Raw genomic sequence first — 18,709 nt, 5'->3', positions numbered from 1 at the left:
CTGCTCCCTGGAAGTCCTGTTCTCACCACTTTTGTAATGTGTGCTCTTCCACTGTGTCAACATGAAAGACCCTTGAACATGAATTTAATTTTGGATAGAAAAAGAAGCTGCAGGGAGTCAAATTGAATGGGGTTGACGGTGAGGAATGATTCCACTTGTGTTGCCAAAAGTTTATCCATGTCCAAATGAAGACATGTATACGATCTTTTTTAGGGTCTTTAGATTAACACAGAAAAATGGACAACACAAAGCAAAGATGAAAAAGAGCTCAAAGAGACTTTAAAGCAGTCGCCACAGTGATTCACTGTAGAAACGCGCACAGGTAGAAATGACTGCGCATCCCTGCCTTTGTTACCTGGTGAAAATCAGGCTCTGGCTGCAAACACATAATTAACATCAGTATAGATTGTTTGCTAGCTTTGTGTGAGTATGCTGACTGTACATACGCTTGTGTTAGCAGTGCATGATTTTTTCCTTTGTGCAATAAAAATAAAAGTAATGTCCATTTGTCCACTCCTTTGTTCCACCACTTTCCTTCTCCCTGCACATGAACTGACATCAGCTGATTGTAGCACAAGTGCGCAGAAAGAAAAAGGCATGTTTGACATTTTTGTTTCTTTCTATCCGCCCATTATGCAGATAACTGAAGAACCTTTATAACACAAATGATGATGCAACTGTACCTGTAATATGATTACTGAATTCAGTACAATAACGTGTTAAATTACTGAAAAATACAATGGGATTACAGTAAAATGTTACTTTGGAATGTGTTGAATCCGACACTGTTCAGGTCATTGTGAAGTTAGAGACTGACCCTGAAGAATTCATTTACTTTGCACAGCCTCATTATTCTGAGATCACAGATCCATGTTCTCAAAAAAACAAACCAAAAACCAAATAAACAATAAACCCTGTACAGGTCTCAGTGCTGATTTTACAGAGTCACATAGAATCCTGTCTGAGGACAGTTTTTGGTTGCAGCAGATGCACGTCACCATGCTCCACCGTATGGGAACCCTGTCCACATCAGCTGGTTATAGTCTCTGAACGTTTGGATCCCAGCTCATTCTTAAAGACAATGAAAACACACAAATATTTATCAGTGAATCAGAAAAGCAAAGAAGCTGAAATGAATCCAGAGATAGCTGAGAGAGAGACAGCATGGTCACGGCTGTTTCTGCCAATTTATCTACAAACAGAACCGGGATAAAAGCAGTACAGCAAAAGTTACGAGCTTGCATGCTTATTTGAATGCTCAGCTCTTCACTCCTCTCCTCCCATATGTGAGGACATTATTTGCATGTTATCTGGCCTTTCCATTTTTCCATGGCTGAATATCTGATCTGGTACAGCCAGCATATCTATTAATGTTCTGCTGGTGGCTCTGCCTCCCCCTCCCTTGACTCAGAGATTACCATTTAACTGCACTGCAACTCTGCTATTGCTTTCCTGACAGGAAGCACCATAGCAGCTCTGCAACACATTTGTGTTATCTCGAAATTACAGTATGCCTCTCCTCCCATCTCCTCTCCCAAGGCCTTTCACTGTTTACAGTAAATCAAATTTACTAATTGCTCCTAGTTCCTAAGTATGATGAACAACTTTTAAAAATGCACGGATTCTGTTGCTTCTTGAGAGCTTTGTTTTTGTGTGTCTCTACGTCGGTCAAGCTACCTAACAAAAATGAGAAAATGAAATTTCCAATCAAAGTGATGTTTTCCATTATTTCTCCTGGGAAGTGAAGCATTGCAAAGTCGAACAGCAACTCAGAAATTGCTGCAAACAGAAATGTTGAGCGAACGGCAGTCTGTCAAAGACTTTAACCATGGTTTCATCTATTTATACATAAACAGATAAGCTCGCTCTCCAGGCCTGGACTTTCTCAGTGTTGGCAAACTTTTATTCTTGCCGGTGCTGTGAGCCTTGGCTACAGTATAATCGCACCTACAAGCTCTCTGTTAGGTGGGATAACTGCTCTCTGGTGACCAGTTAGTGGCATCCATCTGTGAGACAATACGCCCGCACAAGAATTCATCTGCCCACCCACTGATCTGTCATGATCGCTATCCTTCCACTATGGTGCTGCTTGTCACAGCGCTGTCACCACTGTGATAGGCATCATGATGGTACATGAATGTACTGAGGTGTCCAGTACCTTGACTTCTGTTGACCTCTTGTTGAGCTCTTCACTATGGGGATGGATATTGCCTCCCAGATATTGTCATATATTACCTGCTAATGCCAGTCCCATGGAGTTGGCAGTATGGCTGTAGTCATATAAGAGAGAATGACTCCCTTTAAAAGAAAGGCTCACAGCCAGTGTTTTATGGACAAAACTGTTAAAAAACATCTAAACATAAAAACATAAAGTCTGAACCTGAGGCTCATGAGCAACAGATACTGTATAAACCCAATACAGGCAGATTTGGGAGCTCACATACTTTGGGATATCCTGTGTTTTTCTTTCAGATATCATGGCAATAAAAACTGCTTTTTTTTTTCTTTTTTTTTTTTGGTGACTACTAGCATGCTGAAAGATAACCGACAGTTTCTTGTGTCTTCTAACTTCTGGCAGGGATTTGGATAAAACCCACTCGGACATCCAGGATGAGGGAGAAGAGAGCTGACTTTGTGGCAGGATGCCTGGGAGGAAGAGTCATCATTGCTGGTGGTTTAGGTCAGCATCTCTGTTCTGTTCAGTCCTTTTTCCCCCACTATGTTCTCTTCTCTCAACTAAATACAGCACTGAATTCAAGAGGGAGAAACAGAGCAATGGGCAACAATCACTTTATTTATTTTATACTGGACAAAATCCACATTACAAAGTGTCTCACAAGAGCAACACAATAAAGCAAAAGTAACAAATGCAAAAAAATAAATAGACACCACAGAATGACTTTCAGTGCTGTGTGAATGTACTGTATATTTGGTATCCTGGTCCTACTGACAGTGAGCAGTTGCACACATTATGTTTGGGGTTTTTTTTGTTCTTTTTGCTGTCATTAGTTATCCATTGCACTTGGCTGGGATTAAGATATTTTTTTTCCAACTCTATGTTTTCTATCAAACCACCACAGAGGCATGGTACCAAAACAATCTATTGTAGTACAAAGCACTACACCACTTAACATCCAGATTTAGGAAGCTGACAGAAAAGGCAGGCTGGGAGTCGAGCTGTCATGGGCATACAGGTCCTTGGAAGAGACAGTTTGCACTATTTGCTACAAGAAAGTTGTGGTGAAAGCAGCTGCCCTATAGTGTAGACGGGGCATTGTTATGCTGGAGTAAACCTCCCTCATCATAAGATGAAGGTGATTAAGTGGACATGTAGAGTCAAACCATGCCAGTAAAACGATTCTGTGGTCCGGGTGCAAATACGTAACTCTCCCAGTATCTGGAATCCTTGAATTTTACCGTGTAGATCAAGACCTTGGCTTCACTAATTGTTGTTATTTATTAACTAAAGATATTGTCCTAATCCTTACAGCAAGCTTAATCTGATGATAAAAGGCCTCAGCATTCACAGTGAACTTGTCAATACAGATCACAAACACCGCAACTCGCGTTTCTCACTAACGCCACACACATGCTCGCGCACAAGCAAATTAATTTTCCATTAACTTTTCATTTTCTCGCTGACTGAGCCGCATTTGTTAGAGTAAATATAGTGTGAAGTGAAATTGAGCAATGCTACAAATTAATCACAGGTCAGCTTTTTTTTTTTTCCAGTGGTACGCTTGTTAAGCAGATATTGACCCTCTTTTCTTTGCACTTGCATGCATCAGCAAAAACAGACATGGTCATATATTCATATAGCTGTATCAACACGCACAAACTGATGCAAAGCCCAAAGTTATAGAATGAAATCTGTTGAGAAATTGAAAAGCTGTTTATTCCTGCAAGAAAGCCCCTGTGTGCATACATGGGAGCAACACAGAGCATGTTACATGAGGAGCAAAATTATTGTGTTCATTATAGTGTAATCCACAGAGCTTAGCTCAAGCATAAACCCATTAGGTTTTATTTCCATGATGTTTATCCTCTTCATTAATGTCCAAGAGAAAGCATCTGGCTGGAGAAGCAGACATCTACAGTGTAAGGAGAAATACAAAGATGGGCAAGAATAACACAATCCTCAGCTCCCTCTGCATGCTAACAACTGCATGATCCATTGTCTTGTATAAATACGTCACACTCAGTTCCACTGCCAGCAATGTAAAGAATTTGATTTTTAAAAACAGGTTGGTTTTTTTTTTTGGAACCTCTTTCAATTCTGACACACTCCCGTGTAGGACTAAAACGTGTTAGCAGTTTCTTTTTTTGTCCCAAACTCAGAATGGCAATCAATAATGTGTCCTGACAGCTGTGTGTGTGTGTGTGCGTGTGCGTGCGTGTGTGTGTGAGACCATGTGAGAAAGAGAGGAAAACACCAATCTTGTCCTCCTGAGAGAGACAGAACAGAGAGAAAGGGAAATGAGGATTGAATCGGATAACAGGATGACATGTGAGTGAGGGGGAAAGAAATAGACATGTCATATTTTGTTTTTTGGTAATGTCAGCTGTGAGTTTGGCTCGCCATCTAATCCATGATGGTATTTTGGGCTTGTGAGTCATTGCTGGTTCATGGCACATTCCCCTCCCTCTGCCTGTTGACTGGGGGGATAAAAAAGGAAAACAAATCCACAAAGACATTCTCGAACGCAGTTAAATTGTGCACTTGTGTTTGTGTATGTGTCCATGTATGTGTGTGCAACAGTCATTAGATGAAAGGTTAAGATAGCTGAAATAGAGGATATCTGTGACTCATTTGAAAGATTTTCTGTGCAGGCACTACCGTGCTGTTCCTACTGGGGAACTTCAGCGCTCACATGGGTAATGACAGTGTGCCCTGGAGGGGAGCGATCGGGAGGAATGACCTGTCACTCTGAACTCAAACAGTGTTCTGTCTTCTGTGCTAACCATGGACTGTCCTCAGTGAACACCATGTTCGAGCATAAGGGTGGCCAGGAAGGCCTGGGTGTCTGCTTAGACTGCTGCCCCTGTGATCTGGATAAGCAGCAGAAAATGGTTGGATGGATTGACAGTACCATTGTGTAGACACACAACACCAAGCAACTCCAACCTAAAGTGCGCTCTTAATGGCATCCATTATACATATTATGGTAAATGGACTAGATCCTATAAAGCGCTTTTCTACTCTAGCTGAGCACTCAAAGCGCTTATACAACATTTGCATTTACCCATTCACACACACATTTATGCAAGCACTGTTTTCTACGTTGAATTGCTTTCTATCTAACATTCACACACATTCATACTCTGACGGTTCCATCGGAGAGCAACTTGGGGTTTAGTTTCTTGCCCAAGGATACTTTGGCACACAGACTGGAGCAGCCAGGAATCAAACCACCAACCTACCTACCTCCTGGGCCACAGCCACCCCAAAAAGTTCTAAACTTCAGATACATAATCTGTTTGGCATTTTATACAAATGAAGACCTTTAATGTTCCAGTGATAGAGTACAGTGTGATTTCAGTGGAAAACTGATTTGTCTCACTGTTCCACTGTCACGGCTAACAGCCGCAGGGAAAAGGAGGACCCAAATGCAAACCAGGACAAGACAGCAGGAGGTAACTGCACAAAGTTTATTTACAACGTCAGAGAAACAAGTCAAAATGTCAGGTGGGGAAAATCCCAGGGGAGGTTCAGATATGGTGTTCATTCACAGGGACCAAGCATGGAGGGAACACACCGGTGGAGAGAGGACACCTCTCTGGATTGAGAGAAGGAAAAGTTAATGTTGGGCAGTGAGAAGTAGTGTGGCACAGACTATTCCAGGAAGGTGCAGAGGGTCTTACTTATGCGCTGGTCTTGTGAAATCCAGGGAAGGGAAATTAAGTTGCTGTGGAAGCCTTGAGGTTGTCCAGGAGGGCAGGCAGGCAAAAGGTAGGTAAGGAGAGTGGGAATATCCAAAACACTGGCAAATGCAAACAGAGTTGAACCTAGTAGCATAAGTGCCAGACACACACAGAGGCATGAGCAAAACGGCAAAATCTATAAGAAGGCCTGGAGTTCCTACCCCACAATCACAGACACTCTAGCTGAGACTGGGGCATCAGGCTGAACCTTAAATACTGCATTGATGGCCACCAAACGAGAAACAGGTGTGACTGCCCTGACCACCAGTCCTGCCCTAGAGGGACGAAGGAACTCCATGCTGCCTGCCTCCTGGAGGAAAAGGAAAAGAGGGAGAGCACCACAGCAACAACACTACCGCATCCTGACATCCAGTACTTTTGGAGAGGAGTGTAGAAAGTATACAGCTACAGCACAGTGCTTCACCGCTCTATTTTGAGTTTGGATGTTCTCCCTGTGCCTGCAAAAGATGGATGGATTCATTGATGGAGTTTACATGCACCGAGTTAGCGCTGACTGAGAAAAATCATATGAATTCGCAAGATTAACAGTTTTCTGCAGCATTGCTCTTTTGCCTCATTTGCTGCATCTGTATTGCATTTTACTATGACGCCTTTTTATATCTCCCTTACCTCTCCGTGAACTGTTCTTCAGACTGAAACAGGTAGACCTCAATTTATTTTGAGCTGTCAAACAGATCCTTTTATGTGTGTGAGGACCTGAGTCTCCAAAACTGCAGTTCATCTAATCGCCGTTTGAGGCTGGCTCCAAAAACGAGTCACTCTCCATAGAGGCCCATGCTAAAATGAATAATTTAAAGCATTAAAAAGCATGTTTACAACCTGGTACAACCTGGTTCTTCCTGCTCTTGTACAGTCTCTCTATCCTCTTCATCTTCCTCACACCTTCTTTACACTGCCAATCACACACAAACATACTGTACACAGCTAGAAAATGACATTAAAAAATAATCAAAGTTGTTATAATAGCAGGTTGAGGATCCACATTCAGTAACACTATAACACACTGCTTAGTTATGTGAAATAATCGTCATCTGTGAATGTGTGAACAAAGCTAGCTTGGTATTATATCTTTTTAGACAAGTTGCCAAAAATTTAACACTAGAAGATAAAGTCAGAAAATATACTAAAATGCATTATTATTGCTACTTTGACCAGAATATGTCCTGCAATCCACATATTGCAGGAATTTCTTAAAGATATTAAGGCCTGGATGACCTCTAATTTCCTGCTTCTAGATTCACATAAAACTGAAGTTATTGTACTACAAACCTTAGAAACATGGTGTCTAACCAGATACTCTGGATGGCATTACTTTGGCCTCCAGTAACACTGTGAGAAATCTTGGAGTCATTTTTGACCAGGATATGTCCTTCAATGCACATATTAAATATTTATGTACTGTAGGACTGAGTTCTTGTATTTGTGCAATATTTCTAAAATCAGAAACATCCTTTCTCAGACTGATGCTGAAAAGCTAATTCATGCATTTATTACTTCTAGGGTGGACTATTGTAATTCATTATTATCAGGCTGTCCTAAAAGCTCCCTGAAAAGCCTTCAGCTGATCCAAAATGCTGCAGCTAGAGTACTGACAGGGACTAGAAAGAGTGAGCATACTTCTCCCATATTGGCTTCCCTTCATTGGCTCCCTGTTAAATCCAGAATAGAATTTAAAATCCTTCTTCTCACATACAAGGTCTTGAATAATCAGGCTCCATCTTATCTTAAAGACCTCATAGTACCATATCACCCCAACAGAGCACTTCGCTCTCAGACTGCTGGCTTACTTGTGGTTCCTAGGATACTTAAGAGGAGAATGGGAGGCAGAGCCTTCAGCTTTCAGGCCCCTCTTCTGTGGAACCAGCTCCCGGTTTGGAGACCGACACCCTCTCTACTTTTAAGATTAGGCCTAAAACTTTTCATTTTGATCAAGCTTATAGTTAGGGCTGGATCAGGTGACCCTGAACCCTCCTTTAGTTATGCTGTGATAGGCTTGGGGTTCCTGTGATGCACTGAGTGTTTCATCTTTACTCACCTCTTTTCATTCTCTATGTGTTTATACACCACTTTACATTTATTCATTAGGTATTATTATTTTGGCTCTCTTCCACAGCATGTCTTTTGTCCTGTCTCTCTCCCGTCAGTCCCAACCGATCATGGCAAATGGCTGCCCCTCCCTGAGCCTGGTTCTGTCAGAGGTTTCTTCCACTGTGGCCCAGTGCTTGCTCATAGGGGGTCGTCTGTTTGTTGGGGTTTTCCCTGTATTCTTTTAGGGTCTTTAGCTTACGAAATAAAGCACCTTGAGTCGACTGTTATTGTGATTTGGAGCTATATAAAACTGAATTGAACAGAATTGTACTTTTGTGCATCATATTTTCTGAATGTCTCTGAAACAGCACAGGATGTTCCCCCCACTGTACAGAGCCATCACTGAGTTTCTTTGAGCATTTATGTGCATTTCTCTGTGTTTGTGTCCATTACAGTAAGATTAATGTTGCAGTCTTCACCACCTTCACCCACACACCCAGAACTTTGTATGTTTGCACCGTGTTCTATTTTTGTTTAATTCATGACAATGACTGACAACTCGATATCTTCACGTAAAATATAATTAGATACGACTTGTCACAGGGGACTGACTTGAGATGCAATTACGGGCTCATGCATATCATTTCATTATCAGATGATTTGTGTTTATATGCACACAAACTCCAAAAACCGCCATTAGGAATGAGTCCTCACGCACACACTCTGTGCATGCACATACTTCCTGAACTTCGTAGATTCAGATGAGGTTTTCTGCATCCATGAGTCTCACAGATGCACAAAAAAAAAGCTGACACGACTTTTCCCTCATCTACATTTTACGCCTCCTCAACTAAATCATATTAAAGGAAAGCTAAACTAAAAGCACAAATAACACAGTGACAGAGAAATATATAAACGTAATGTGGTTTACATTTTCAGTCAGCAGGTGAATCTCTGTGTTCCAGTATGCTGAGTACCGTCGGAATAAGTCTGCCACTTTATACTAATGCAAAGTGACACCGTACCATTCGTCACGCCAATGCTGCTTAATAACACAGATGCAAGTTTCCTTGAAATCCATTATGACAGATGAATGAAACACAGAACAGATGATTAGATGCTGATTTAGAAATCAGAAATGTGGTCTGGGGATTATCTATAATTTCATCATATCCTGAGGTTCAAAGTAGTTTCTTATTGGACATGTTGAAAAATCTTCAACCATTAAGGCTGTTTTTGGTGTTAGATTAACTTCCAGAGATAATTTTAGCGCCAAAACAGCTCTTGTGTTTGAGAGAGGTTTGCAGTAATCAGAAGTTATGGACAAAACTTTAAATGAACCTTTTCATACCTTCAGTATGTATGGATGATACCTGGACTTATTCTACTCAAAAAAAACAACAAAAAAAAAAAAACACACTGCCTTATAGCTTTGCTGGACATTTGTTAAACAGAGCCGTTTGCCTTACAAATTAAATGTGTCAAAGCTTGGTATATTTAATTAGGATCTAATTATTTCATTAACAAATCCAAACAAATTTAGAGAATTTCTCCTCTATTTTTACAGCAGAAAATGAGTTGATAAACTGCTTAAATCATTAACAGTAAAAGTTAATTAAAGGCCATTAAAATTCAGCATCTAACTATACAACTAGCAGCTAGCTGGGACTCTGTGAATTCTGACCAGTTTTGAACCCTGCCAAGTCACATTGTGATGCTGTGGAGGTTTGGAAGGAGTGAAAGTATCCCCCATTTTACTGTTAACGAGAGTGCTGGCAGGAGGGTATGTGGCATTCTTCCTGTACTCTGGTAAATTATGGTAGGATTGCTGAACAGCGGTTTGATCACTGACAATGTAAATTGTAGTGATAAAGAACTGGAGGCATGAAGGTCAAGGATGTAAGCTATGCATTAGCTGCTAAAATATGGTAAGTGCTGAAAAGAGTGCAAGTAATGACACTGTTTATAGCACAGATCAGGCAATAATAGATGCTCCACAGCAGGTTTGTTGTGGCTTCTGTTTGACCTGAATTGCTGAGTGAAAGCAGAAGCAACAGGCGGTCAGAAACAGGTAACAGTAAAGACAGACTTTAGAAAGGGTAACACTGAAAAACAGATGGAAACAGCACAGGGTGAGATGGGGATTACAGCTGCAGTTGCTGAAGATACATACTTGAACAAATGCACAGTCAGTACAGAGTTAATGAAGCTCATGAATTGCATGTATTTGGCACACAGGTTTTTGACATGTTTTTCAGTTGGTCAGTTGAAGGAGGAGAGCTGCAGGTTATGATTAAAGGGCTAATTATAATGGTTCAGACCAAAGTGTGGCATTTAAAAGCCTACAAACAAGTAAAGGCAGCTAACCATACACTGTTTGCAAAGATGAATGTAGTCGCTATCACTTCAGCTATTTTTTGAAGCCTTCAGTTTAGCATCATGACCACTACCATGTTGTTTTTTTTTGGGCCAGACATATCAATAATTAGACAAGAGGCTGTAGCATTATTAGCTAACCCTAACAAGGGTGGTTAACTGGTTATCACACAAACACACATTTGCTAAGTAACAGACTAGTAAAATGTAAAAATTTCACTAAAGTACTGAGTCTTAGACAAGCCTGTACCACATAGACAGCCGTATTACTTTTATATAATTACATTAAATTCTCAAAAAAACACACTAACACCACAAGCATGATTGAACCACTCAGATTAGCAGAGGTGAGGCTATCAGTCCCTGTGCTGCTGTAAATCAAAATAACCGCTTCTGAAATCAGGCTTTATTTTTCAAGCCTGATTTTGGCATACTAAACAGCATGCCAAAAACTGCAATATACACCCAAACCATGACTAACCACTTACATGATCACCCACAGATGAAGTGAATAAATTATCTTGTAACAGCAGCATGTTATGGTCTCAGTGAGTGAAAGCTTGGTTGTTATAGCTGATGCTCTGCATGTGGAATAAATGCAAAGACTCGAGTGGCTTTGACACAGGCCAAATCATTATGGCCAGCTGACAAAAGAGCAAAGAATGGAACACTAGATAGCACAAAGCACTTTCAGAAGCCTTGTCCATGCCCCAGTGGATCTGAACACAGATTTAATCATGGTGGTGTACTTAAGCAGTCAGTGCTCTGCTCACTCTTGCTGCCAAAGCAGTCACCTGAAAGATGTACAGATCACCAAGCATGACACATTTCTTTTGTAAAGTGACAAGGTAAGAACTGAGAAATGTTGAGTTATCATGGGACCCTTTTTTTAATGTTTAGTGTGGGCAATATATGTATATGTATATATATATATATATATATATATATATATATATATATATATATATATATATATATATATATATATATATATATTTAATTATTCCTCTATTTGTTTGTAAAACATGGACGTAGCTTCTGGGTCAGAATCCGCATTCGTTCTGATGTCTAGCATGGGGCTAATTTTATGTTTTCAGAAGAAGGCTGGTTGTTTAGCAGTCTATGGAAGAAGACCCTTTAGCTTTCTTCATCTGTGACTTCAGTAAAGACTCAATAATTTATGTCCTCAGTCACTAGTTTCAAGTCTTAACTGGAGAGAATATGAGGTTCACATTGTGAATTATGGTAGCCATTAGATTCAGAAAGGAGGATAAAGCAGAGTGTACTTCACCATGTGGGGTGCCTGTTGGTATTTTTCAGATTCACTCCTAGCTCCTTTCAAATTCCACTTTGGTGATGGTGAAAACTCTCAGTAATTCTTCGCAGCATTACATTGCTAATGTGATGTCATGGTGATGTCATAGTAGCATATGTATGTATGTATCTATGTGTGTATGTAACATGTCTCCTCCATCAGGGTCAGCCAATCTGAATGAAACTTTGCAAGATCATCACACATACAGTGATTATTATGTTTTTAAAAATTGTTATAAATATTGGGCAGCAGCTGAGATAGGTTCCAGTCCCCCCCCCCCCCCCCCGACCCTGAACAGGATAACCAGAAGGGAATGAATGGATGTTATAAATATCAGTTCTTTGGATTTTCATATATATTATGTTTATTTCATCATCCCTGTGAATGTGATGTTATATTCTCTGTTTGTGTTTCTTCCACGTGTTATGCTCAACAGATGTTGCCTGTACGTAACTTCACAGTCACCAGCATTTGCATCCACAGTGGAATTCTGTTTGACTCACCTCTAAATACAGAATCAGGACTGTGAATAAGTGTCGCAGGTCTGGTAAAAACTACCCATAGAGCGGCGTTTCGCTAGTACAATTAGTGTTTCCTTTCCTTTTCTTTCTAGGCGAGATGGGAACATTAGTTAAGTGGTTGATTGGGCCATTCATTATTTTACTGAACTATAACAGCTGGTGCATCAGTTTCCGCAAATTTATCCCACGCAGTGAAGTATTCCCTCATTCAAGGCCCACCACCCTGCTATTCATATTTGTGGTTTGGGGTGAAATCATTACATCACGTAGTTTGCCATAAAATGTTGGTACTCAGATTCACTTCAGGCAGATGTAGCCAGATCCTCTGGCCTTTCATCTACTCTAAGCATCCAGAAACAGTAAGCAAAGGAGAGCATGGCTGGACATGATTTCTAATGTAGTTTGTCAGAGCTCAGTGCTAAACCACAGTTCACTTGCAGTTCACTTCCGCTCTAATGAGATTCCCTTGCCGAGCTCTCTGCACGATTTAGTCTCTCCCCACAACGTGGCATCTAAATTAAGGGACTTTTTAAAAAATTTCTTGACAAGACAAACAAAAGATGGATGTATTTTTTAGTACTAAACCACCATCCAGACTTCTGTTGCCCTCTGTATTAGTCAGTTGGATGTATTTTGATATGAAGAGCAAAAAAAAAAAAAAAATCCAGCTATGTTATCCTTGGGATGTCTGCTCGTCTAGTTTTCATTAGCCATTAATTATTTTTCAGTTATACTCCAACTTTTCACTGAGATCATCAGCTGAGACCATCCTAAAAGGAATTAAATGAGAATACTTACCTTCAGAGTCATAATGGTAAATAATAAATTCAACACAACTACTGTATAAAGAGTGTATAAAAAAATATACTCTGAAGGTCAGTTTAATGTCACTACAATGGAATTAATTGCTTTATTTTGAATTCCATTACTGCACACCCTGCAGCTTAAGTATTGTGTGCGTCTATATAAAGCTAAACAAAAAGGAAGGTAGAGCAGAAAAAAGGAGATCAATTTCCAGAAGTGGCAAAGAACAAGAGAACAGGAGAGGCGAACACTGCAGCAGAGGTTGAGGGTTGGAGGGGTGACAGATACAGAATAAAGGAAGAGAACCTGAGACGAGAGGCTTCGCAGTGGAAAAGTAAAAATGAGAACAGGAGAGCTGAGAACAGGATGTTTAATAGAGAGGACGGGAGAAAGAATGGTTGAGGTGAACGCACAGAGCAGGAAGAGGAGGGGGACAGGAGGCGAGCAGGGTTAAGAACCGTAAAGTTGAAGAGAGACTGTTTCTAAGCATTTGATAAGAAATAGAAATGAGGTACGAGTAGAAGAAAAATGAGGCAGACAAGAATTTAAAAAATGAACTTAATGAAAAAGGGAAAAGGTGTTAAAGGAGATAACAGGAAAGAAGAATGGCAGTAATGATGAGGAGTGAAGGTCAAAAGGAGGAGGAGCACTGACTGGGGTTTGAAAATCAAAGCAATGACAGGAAGCCTTTGAGCACCGAGGAATATGTTTCTGTGCCGCTGCTGCTGCTCTGCATGTGTGTGTGTGTGTGTGTGCACGTGCGCGCATGCGTGCGTGCTGTGACGAGTGTGTCATCAACAGATGATGAAGGAGCTGAGGCCTGAGCAGGCGACAGGCTGCTTTGAAAAGGCCGACTCTGCATTATCACTTTGTTCTTCTAACAAAATGCCCATGATAGTCCTTCTTACACACACACACACACACACACACACACACACACACACACACACACACACACACACACACACACACACACACACACACACACACACAAAACATACAGTACACTCACCAGTCTATATTATTTGGTGACTTGCTGTCTTCCATGAAAGCGGCAAAAACTGCTGCCTGATGTGTAATGACAACAAGCAGGGTACCTGAGGTGAACGAGAGGCAGAGTGGGGGATGGAGAGAGAGAGAGAGAGAAAGAGAGGAAAAAACAAAGGAGATCACCGTGCACCGTAGAAAGAAGACTTGAGACCTAACACGTCTTAGATTAAATGAAAGTTTAATTCTTAAATAAGCCCCCTGGCTTTGTTTTTTGAAGTGTTGTAGTTTTGTTGCAGACCTGAAAGTCAAACCCTGAAGCTCCAGTAACACATAAACTTTATAGCCTGCATTTGCATAGAAATGAACATGTGTTTTGCTGCTTACCTTTTCTAAATGATGCGAAAGAGCACTAATTTCATCAAAAGCCACAGTTTTTTGGCATCTTTTGACAATAATTTTCAGGAGGTTTTCAAATACATACATACATATATCCACCTCCTCCAGCTTATCCGGTGGAACACAGTGGCATTCCCAGGCCAGCTGAGAGATATAATCTCTCCAAATTGTCCTGGGTCTGCCCCAGGGCCTCCCCCCAGCCAGATGCCTGCACCACCTCAACTGGCTCCTTTCGATGTGGACGGCATTCCTCACCCTGTCTCTAAGGGAGAAGTCAGCCACCCTTCGGAGGAAGCTCATTTCCACCGCTTGCATCTTGTTCTTTCAGTCACTACCCAAAGATCAAATGCCTTCCCCAGGTCTGCAAAATACATATAGACTGGATGGGCAAACACATTTGAATATCCTTGAGAGGATAAAGAGCTGGTCCAGAGTTCCACAACAAGGATGAGAACTGGATCATTTAATCCATTTTTTAAAGAAGGAACTCTAATATCACAGTCTATTTTTGTGTCTTTTGCAAGACTGAATAAAGTAATACCTTTTGTGGTTTCAGGTTGATCTACTGTAAATGAAATTGCCTCAGTTTTATTAGGTCTATTGGGGCTGAAGACGACAAATCTGACAGTGGGGGTTGAAGTGAGACAAAATGTGAGCTTAGAAGACCTCAAGACAGCAGGAAGCTGTTTGTTAACAAAGAAGAAGAATCAAATCAGATTATTAAATGCAAGAAAAAAAAAAAGACTATTTCTGGCATTGATTGGATTAGTTTGACTGGATAGCTGTGATATTTTAAAAAATTGAATATCAGGAAAAAAATTATTTGAAGTAATTGTGTAATTGCTAGTTTTATAATGTTTTTGCACATTAGTGGTTTAATGACTTTCTCCCCAATTCATGCATGTAGATTTTCATTAATGTGCCAAAAAAAAAAAAGACAGCACACGCTGAACAAAGGCAAACAAAGAATTTGATTAATAGCGTTATTGCTGTTTTTTATTCTAATTACGATTCTTTTGCCTGAAAAAAGAGTAAAGTTAAAAATGTGATATTGTGACTTTGTGACCATAATGCTCTTTTAATAGCGTGATGTCATCTTTGAACAGAACTCGTGGTGTTCATAATGGCTACTTTATGTTTTTGTTTTGTTATTTAATATTTTTAGTGCAGTGCTCTCTCTCTGATGTCAGTCCATCACTGGCTTACAGGTTAGACACTGTTTCCACAAATATTTTTAAATAGCCTTTTGAAAATTATGACCAAATGCTCAATAACAACCACAGTGTTACTGTAGTTTATATTTCCTGGCACAAAATGTGAAAATTCAAATTGCAGTTTCACTGGAAAAAAAAAATACAGAGTACATTTGTGTTAATGACAGGCTACTTTTCTATACTGATGCAGTTTTACATGAAGCCATAGACAAAAAGTGCTTCAGTGATAACATGGAGGAGGTGGATCAAAGGAATTCTTTTCATGTGACTGAGTTCCCACTCCAGAAGATCCAGGAAGCGTGTGTGTGTGTGTGTGTGTGTGTGTGTGTGTGTGTGTGTGTGTGTGTGTGTGTGTGTGTGTGTGTGTGTGTCTCATAGCTACCCTGGTGGTGATGTGTGACTCAGTTTTCCCTTTAGAGGTTCCTGTTGAAAGTTGTGATGAGTACATATTGAGTTAAATTTGAAAGTGTTTCTTCACTGTGTATGTCCATTAAGATTTGTGTCTTTGAAGTATCACTGACCCCGTACACTTTAGGTTATTTCCAGGTGGAGGTCAGCATACTTGGTATGCCGACATTGGGATTTTTACTATGGATTTAGACAATTTCTGTTTTTTTTTTCCCTGCTATTAAAAGGGCTCCTATTCCCCTTTTCTCTCAAAATCAACGCTTTTCCAAGTTCCAAGGGGCGTTTAAGTCTTGAATATTGTACTGTGTTTTGTCAAGTCACTTTTACTAATATTCTACATTAAAAAAAATAGATGTTGACTTCCAGTTGTCTACTATACAGTAATATTTTTAACTTTTTAATGCAAATCAGCCAATAACAGGGCAGCAACTCAGTGCATTAAGGTATGTAGACATGTACCTAATTTCACTACTATTGCAGCATAATGCTGCTGCAGCTGCACCCTGATAGATTCACACTTTGAATTAGGACTGTCGTCAGTGACAGCAGCTCATTGGAAAATGTTCATTTCAATTACACTAATAAGTGCTGCTGCCTGCAAGCTGCAGTCACAGATAAAACATTGTCCGTCCGTCCATCCATCCATCCTCTTCCGCTTATCCTGTTCAGGGTCGCGGAGGGGCTGGAACCTATCCCAGCTGTAATAGGGTGAGAGGCAGATAAAACATTGTTTCCTATTTTTTATAACATTATAAATATTATCACATTATTGCAACTTTCCTTGACACATTTGAAACTGCATTGCCCATCCTTACTGAATGGCCTCCAGATCTCCATCCTATAGAGCACCTACAGTATGGGATGTGGTAAAACAGGAGATTTGCATCATGGATGTGCAGCACATAAATCTGCAGTAACTGTGTGATTCTATCATCTGAGGAAAGTTTCCAGCACCTCACTGAATCTGTTCCACGAGAATTAAGGCAGTTTTGAAGGCACAAGGGGGTCCAACCCAGTACGAGCAAGCCGTACCTAATAAAGTGTCTGGTGGCAAGACTGAGCAGACAGTGTAAGTCAAAATATGATAACCCCAAAGCATGAAAACCACACCTAAAATAGATCAAATATGATGGAGAAAAGGAAAAGTTAGTTTAAAAACAAAGTACAATGGAAACTGAAGCAAAAATAGATAGTAAGAGTAGTAATCGCAAAAACAGTGCTAATAAACGTCTTTGAAATTATATTAATAGAAAATAGAAAATAAATAATAATAAAAATTACATTAATAGAACTGTAAAAAATGGTTATCTATTGAGGGCTTAAAATCAGAACAAGCTATATTGGTGAATAGGGTGTCATCAGCATAGACTGATATTTCAGACTGGGTTTCTGAAAGACAAAGCTGATGTGTGTGTGGTGAAAATAGCTATAAAATATGGTGAATGCCATTCCAATATAAAGACAGTTTGGTGCCTTCCCAGAGTGCATATAAAGCCACACTGTCACCAAGATGTTAATGTAGTATTGTTAATCTAGTCTAGTTAAAGTACTGTACATTTACTTGTACAAGGTTTTAAACTATCTTCTGATCTTTAGCAGTGTTTTATCTCACCCATGGAGTCAGTTAAAGAAAGCTTTTTATTAAATAGACTTATTTTGTTGTGCGCTGAAGGCTGATTTTATGATTTTATAACACTCTCATGTTGATGAGAGCGTTATAAAATCTTGTATAAAAATCACTGTTCAGGCAGTTGATGTTAATATTACACCCTCTCATCTGCTCTGAATGGGGCTCAAATCTCAATTTGAAGCATCACCTTCATCATCCTAATATGTGACTTTTCATTTCGCAGGTAACGAACCTTCGCCGCTGGGCTCGGTGGAGAGCTACAACCCGGTGAAGCGCCGCTGGGAGTATGTGGTGCCCATGCCCACCGCACGCTGCTCCTCTGCTCTTCTGCAGACAACCAACATGCTGTTTGTAATTGGTGGGGTTTCCCAGGGACCCAGTAATGCTGTGGAGGCGCTGTGCATACAGGAAACAGTGTGACACAAACACACACAAGCAAGAATATGTGCAAACTGGCACTGATATTTTTCTTCATGTGTGTGAACACAGACACAAACACATGAAATGGATCCACAGATCCTGCTTGTACTTTTCTACCTTTATGTCCAGCTGATGGATTCCTCTTGTACGCCGGGCTGTAGGAAACTCTTTTTCACATTCAGCGAACATTTTCTGGTGGGAGCTGCAGAGACAAGTTGTGACATCTCTGGATGAATACAAGATTAATGACATACAAGTGGACTGCTGTGACTGGCAAGGACAAAAAACTGACAGGTTTTTTTTTTACTCTGGGGAAATCAAAGGAAGACAAAAAAATGAGCAAAAAAAAAAAAACACAACAAAAAAAAGCAGACACCATGTCTGAAGAAATAACACGCCTTTGAACTGTTGAGCATTTTTCAGAATAAAAGCAGGGTACTTTTCTGGATAATAAAGGAACACAGGGCCATATCTGAATCTCTTCTTTGTTGCTCTCCCCTACTGCTGCGACAGCAAAATCAGACACTTTTCTATGACCTCCGGAAAAAAACACTTAATTGAGTTTTAGGCAGTTGAGGTTCTGGGAACAGAATGACTGTTTCGGCTTTTTGCATCTTTTTTTGTTTTTGTTTGTTTTGTTGTACGAATATGTGTGTAATAGCGA

The 18,709-nt window shown here is 40.2% G+C and overlaps 1 protein-coding gene across 1 annotated transcript in view; it reads left to right on the top strand.

Annotated features, from left to right (window-relative positions):
* Positions 1–18,208, top strand: part of klhdc8b (kelch domain containing 8B) — a 173,426-nt gene extending 155,218 nt beyond the window's left edge. The window contains exons 4-5 of the mRNA XM_030734548.1: positions 2,579–2,680; positions 17,849–18,208. Coding sequence (XP_030590408.1) covers positions 2,579–2,680; positions 17,849–18,045 — 299 coding nt within the window. The 3' untranslated portion in view covers positions 18,046–18,208. The remainder of the gene's footprint in view (positions 1–2,578; positions 2,681–17,848) is intronic.
* Positions 18,209–18,709: the final 501 nt, after the last annotated feature.

The sequence above is a fragment of the Archocentrus centrarchus genome, chromosome 7, assembly GCF_007364275.1.
Source record: "Archocentrus centrarchus isolate MPI-CPG fArcCen1 chromosome 7, fArcCen1, whole genome shotgun sequence".
Taxonomy (NCBI): Eukaryota; Metazoa; Chordata; class Actinopteri; order Cichliformes; family Cichlidae; genus Archocentrus; species Archocentrus centrarchus.
The sequence above is the reverse complement of the archived record's forward strand: the minus strand, read 5'-3'. Positions and strand labels throughout refer to the sequence as shown.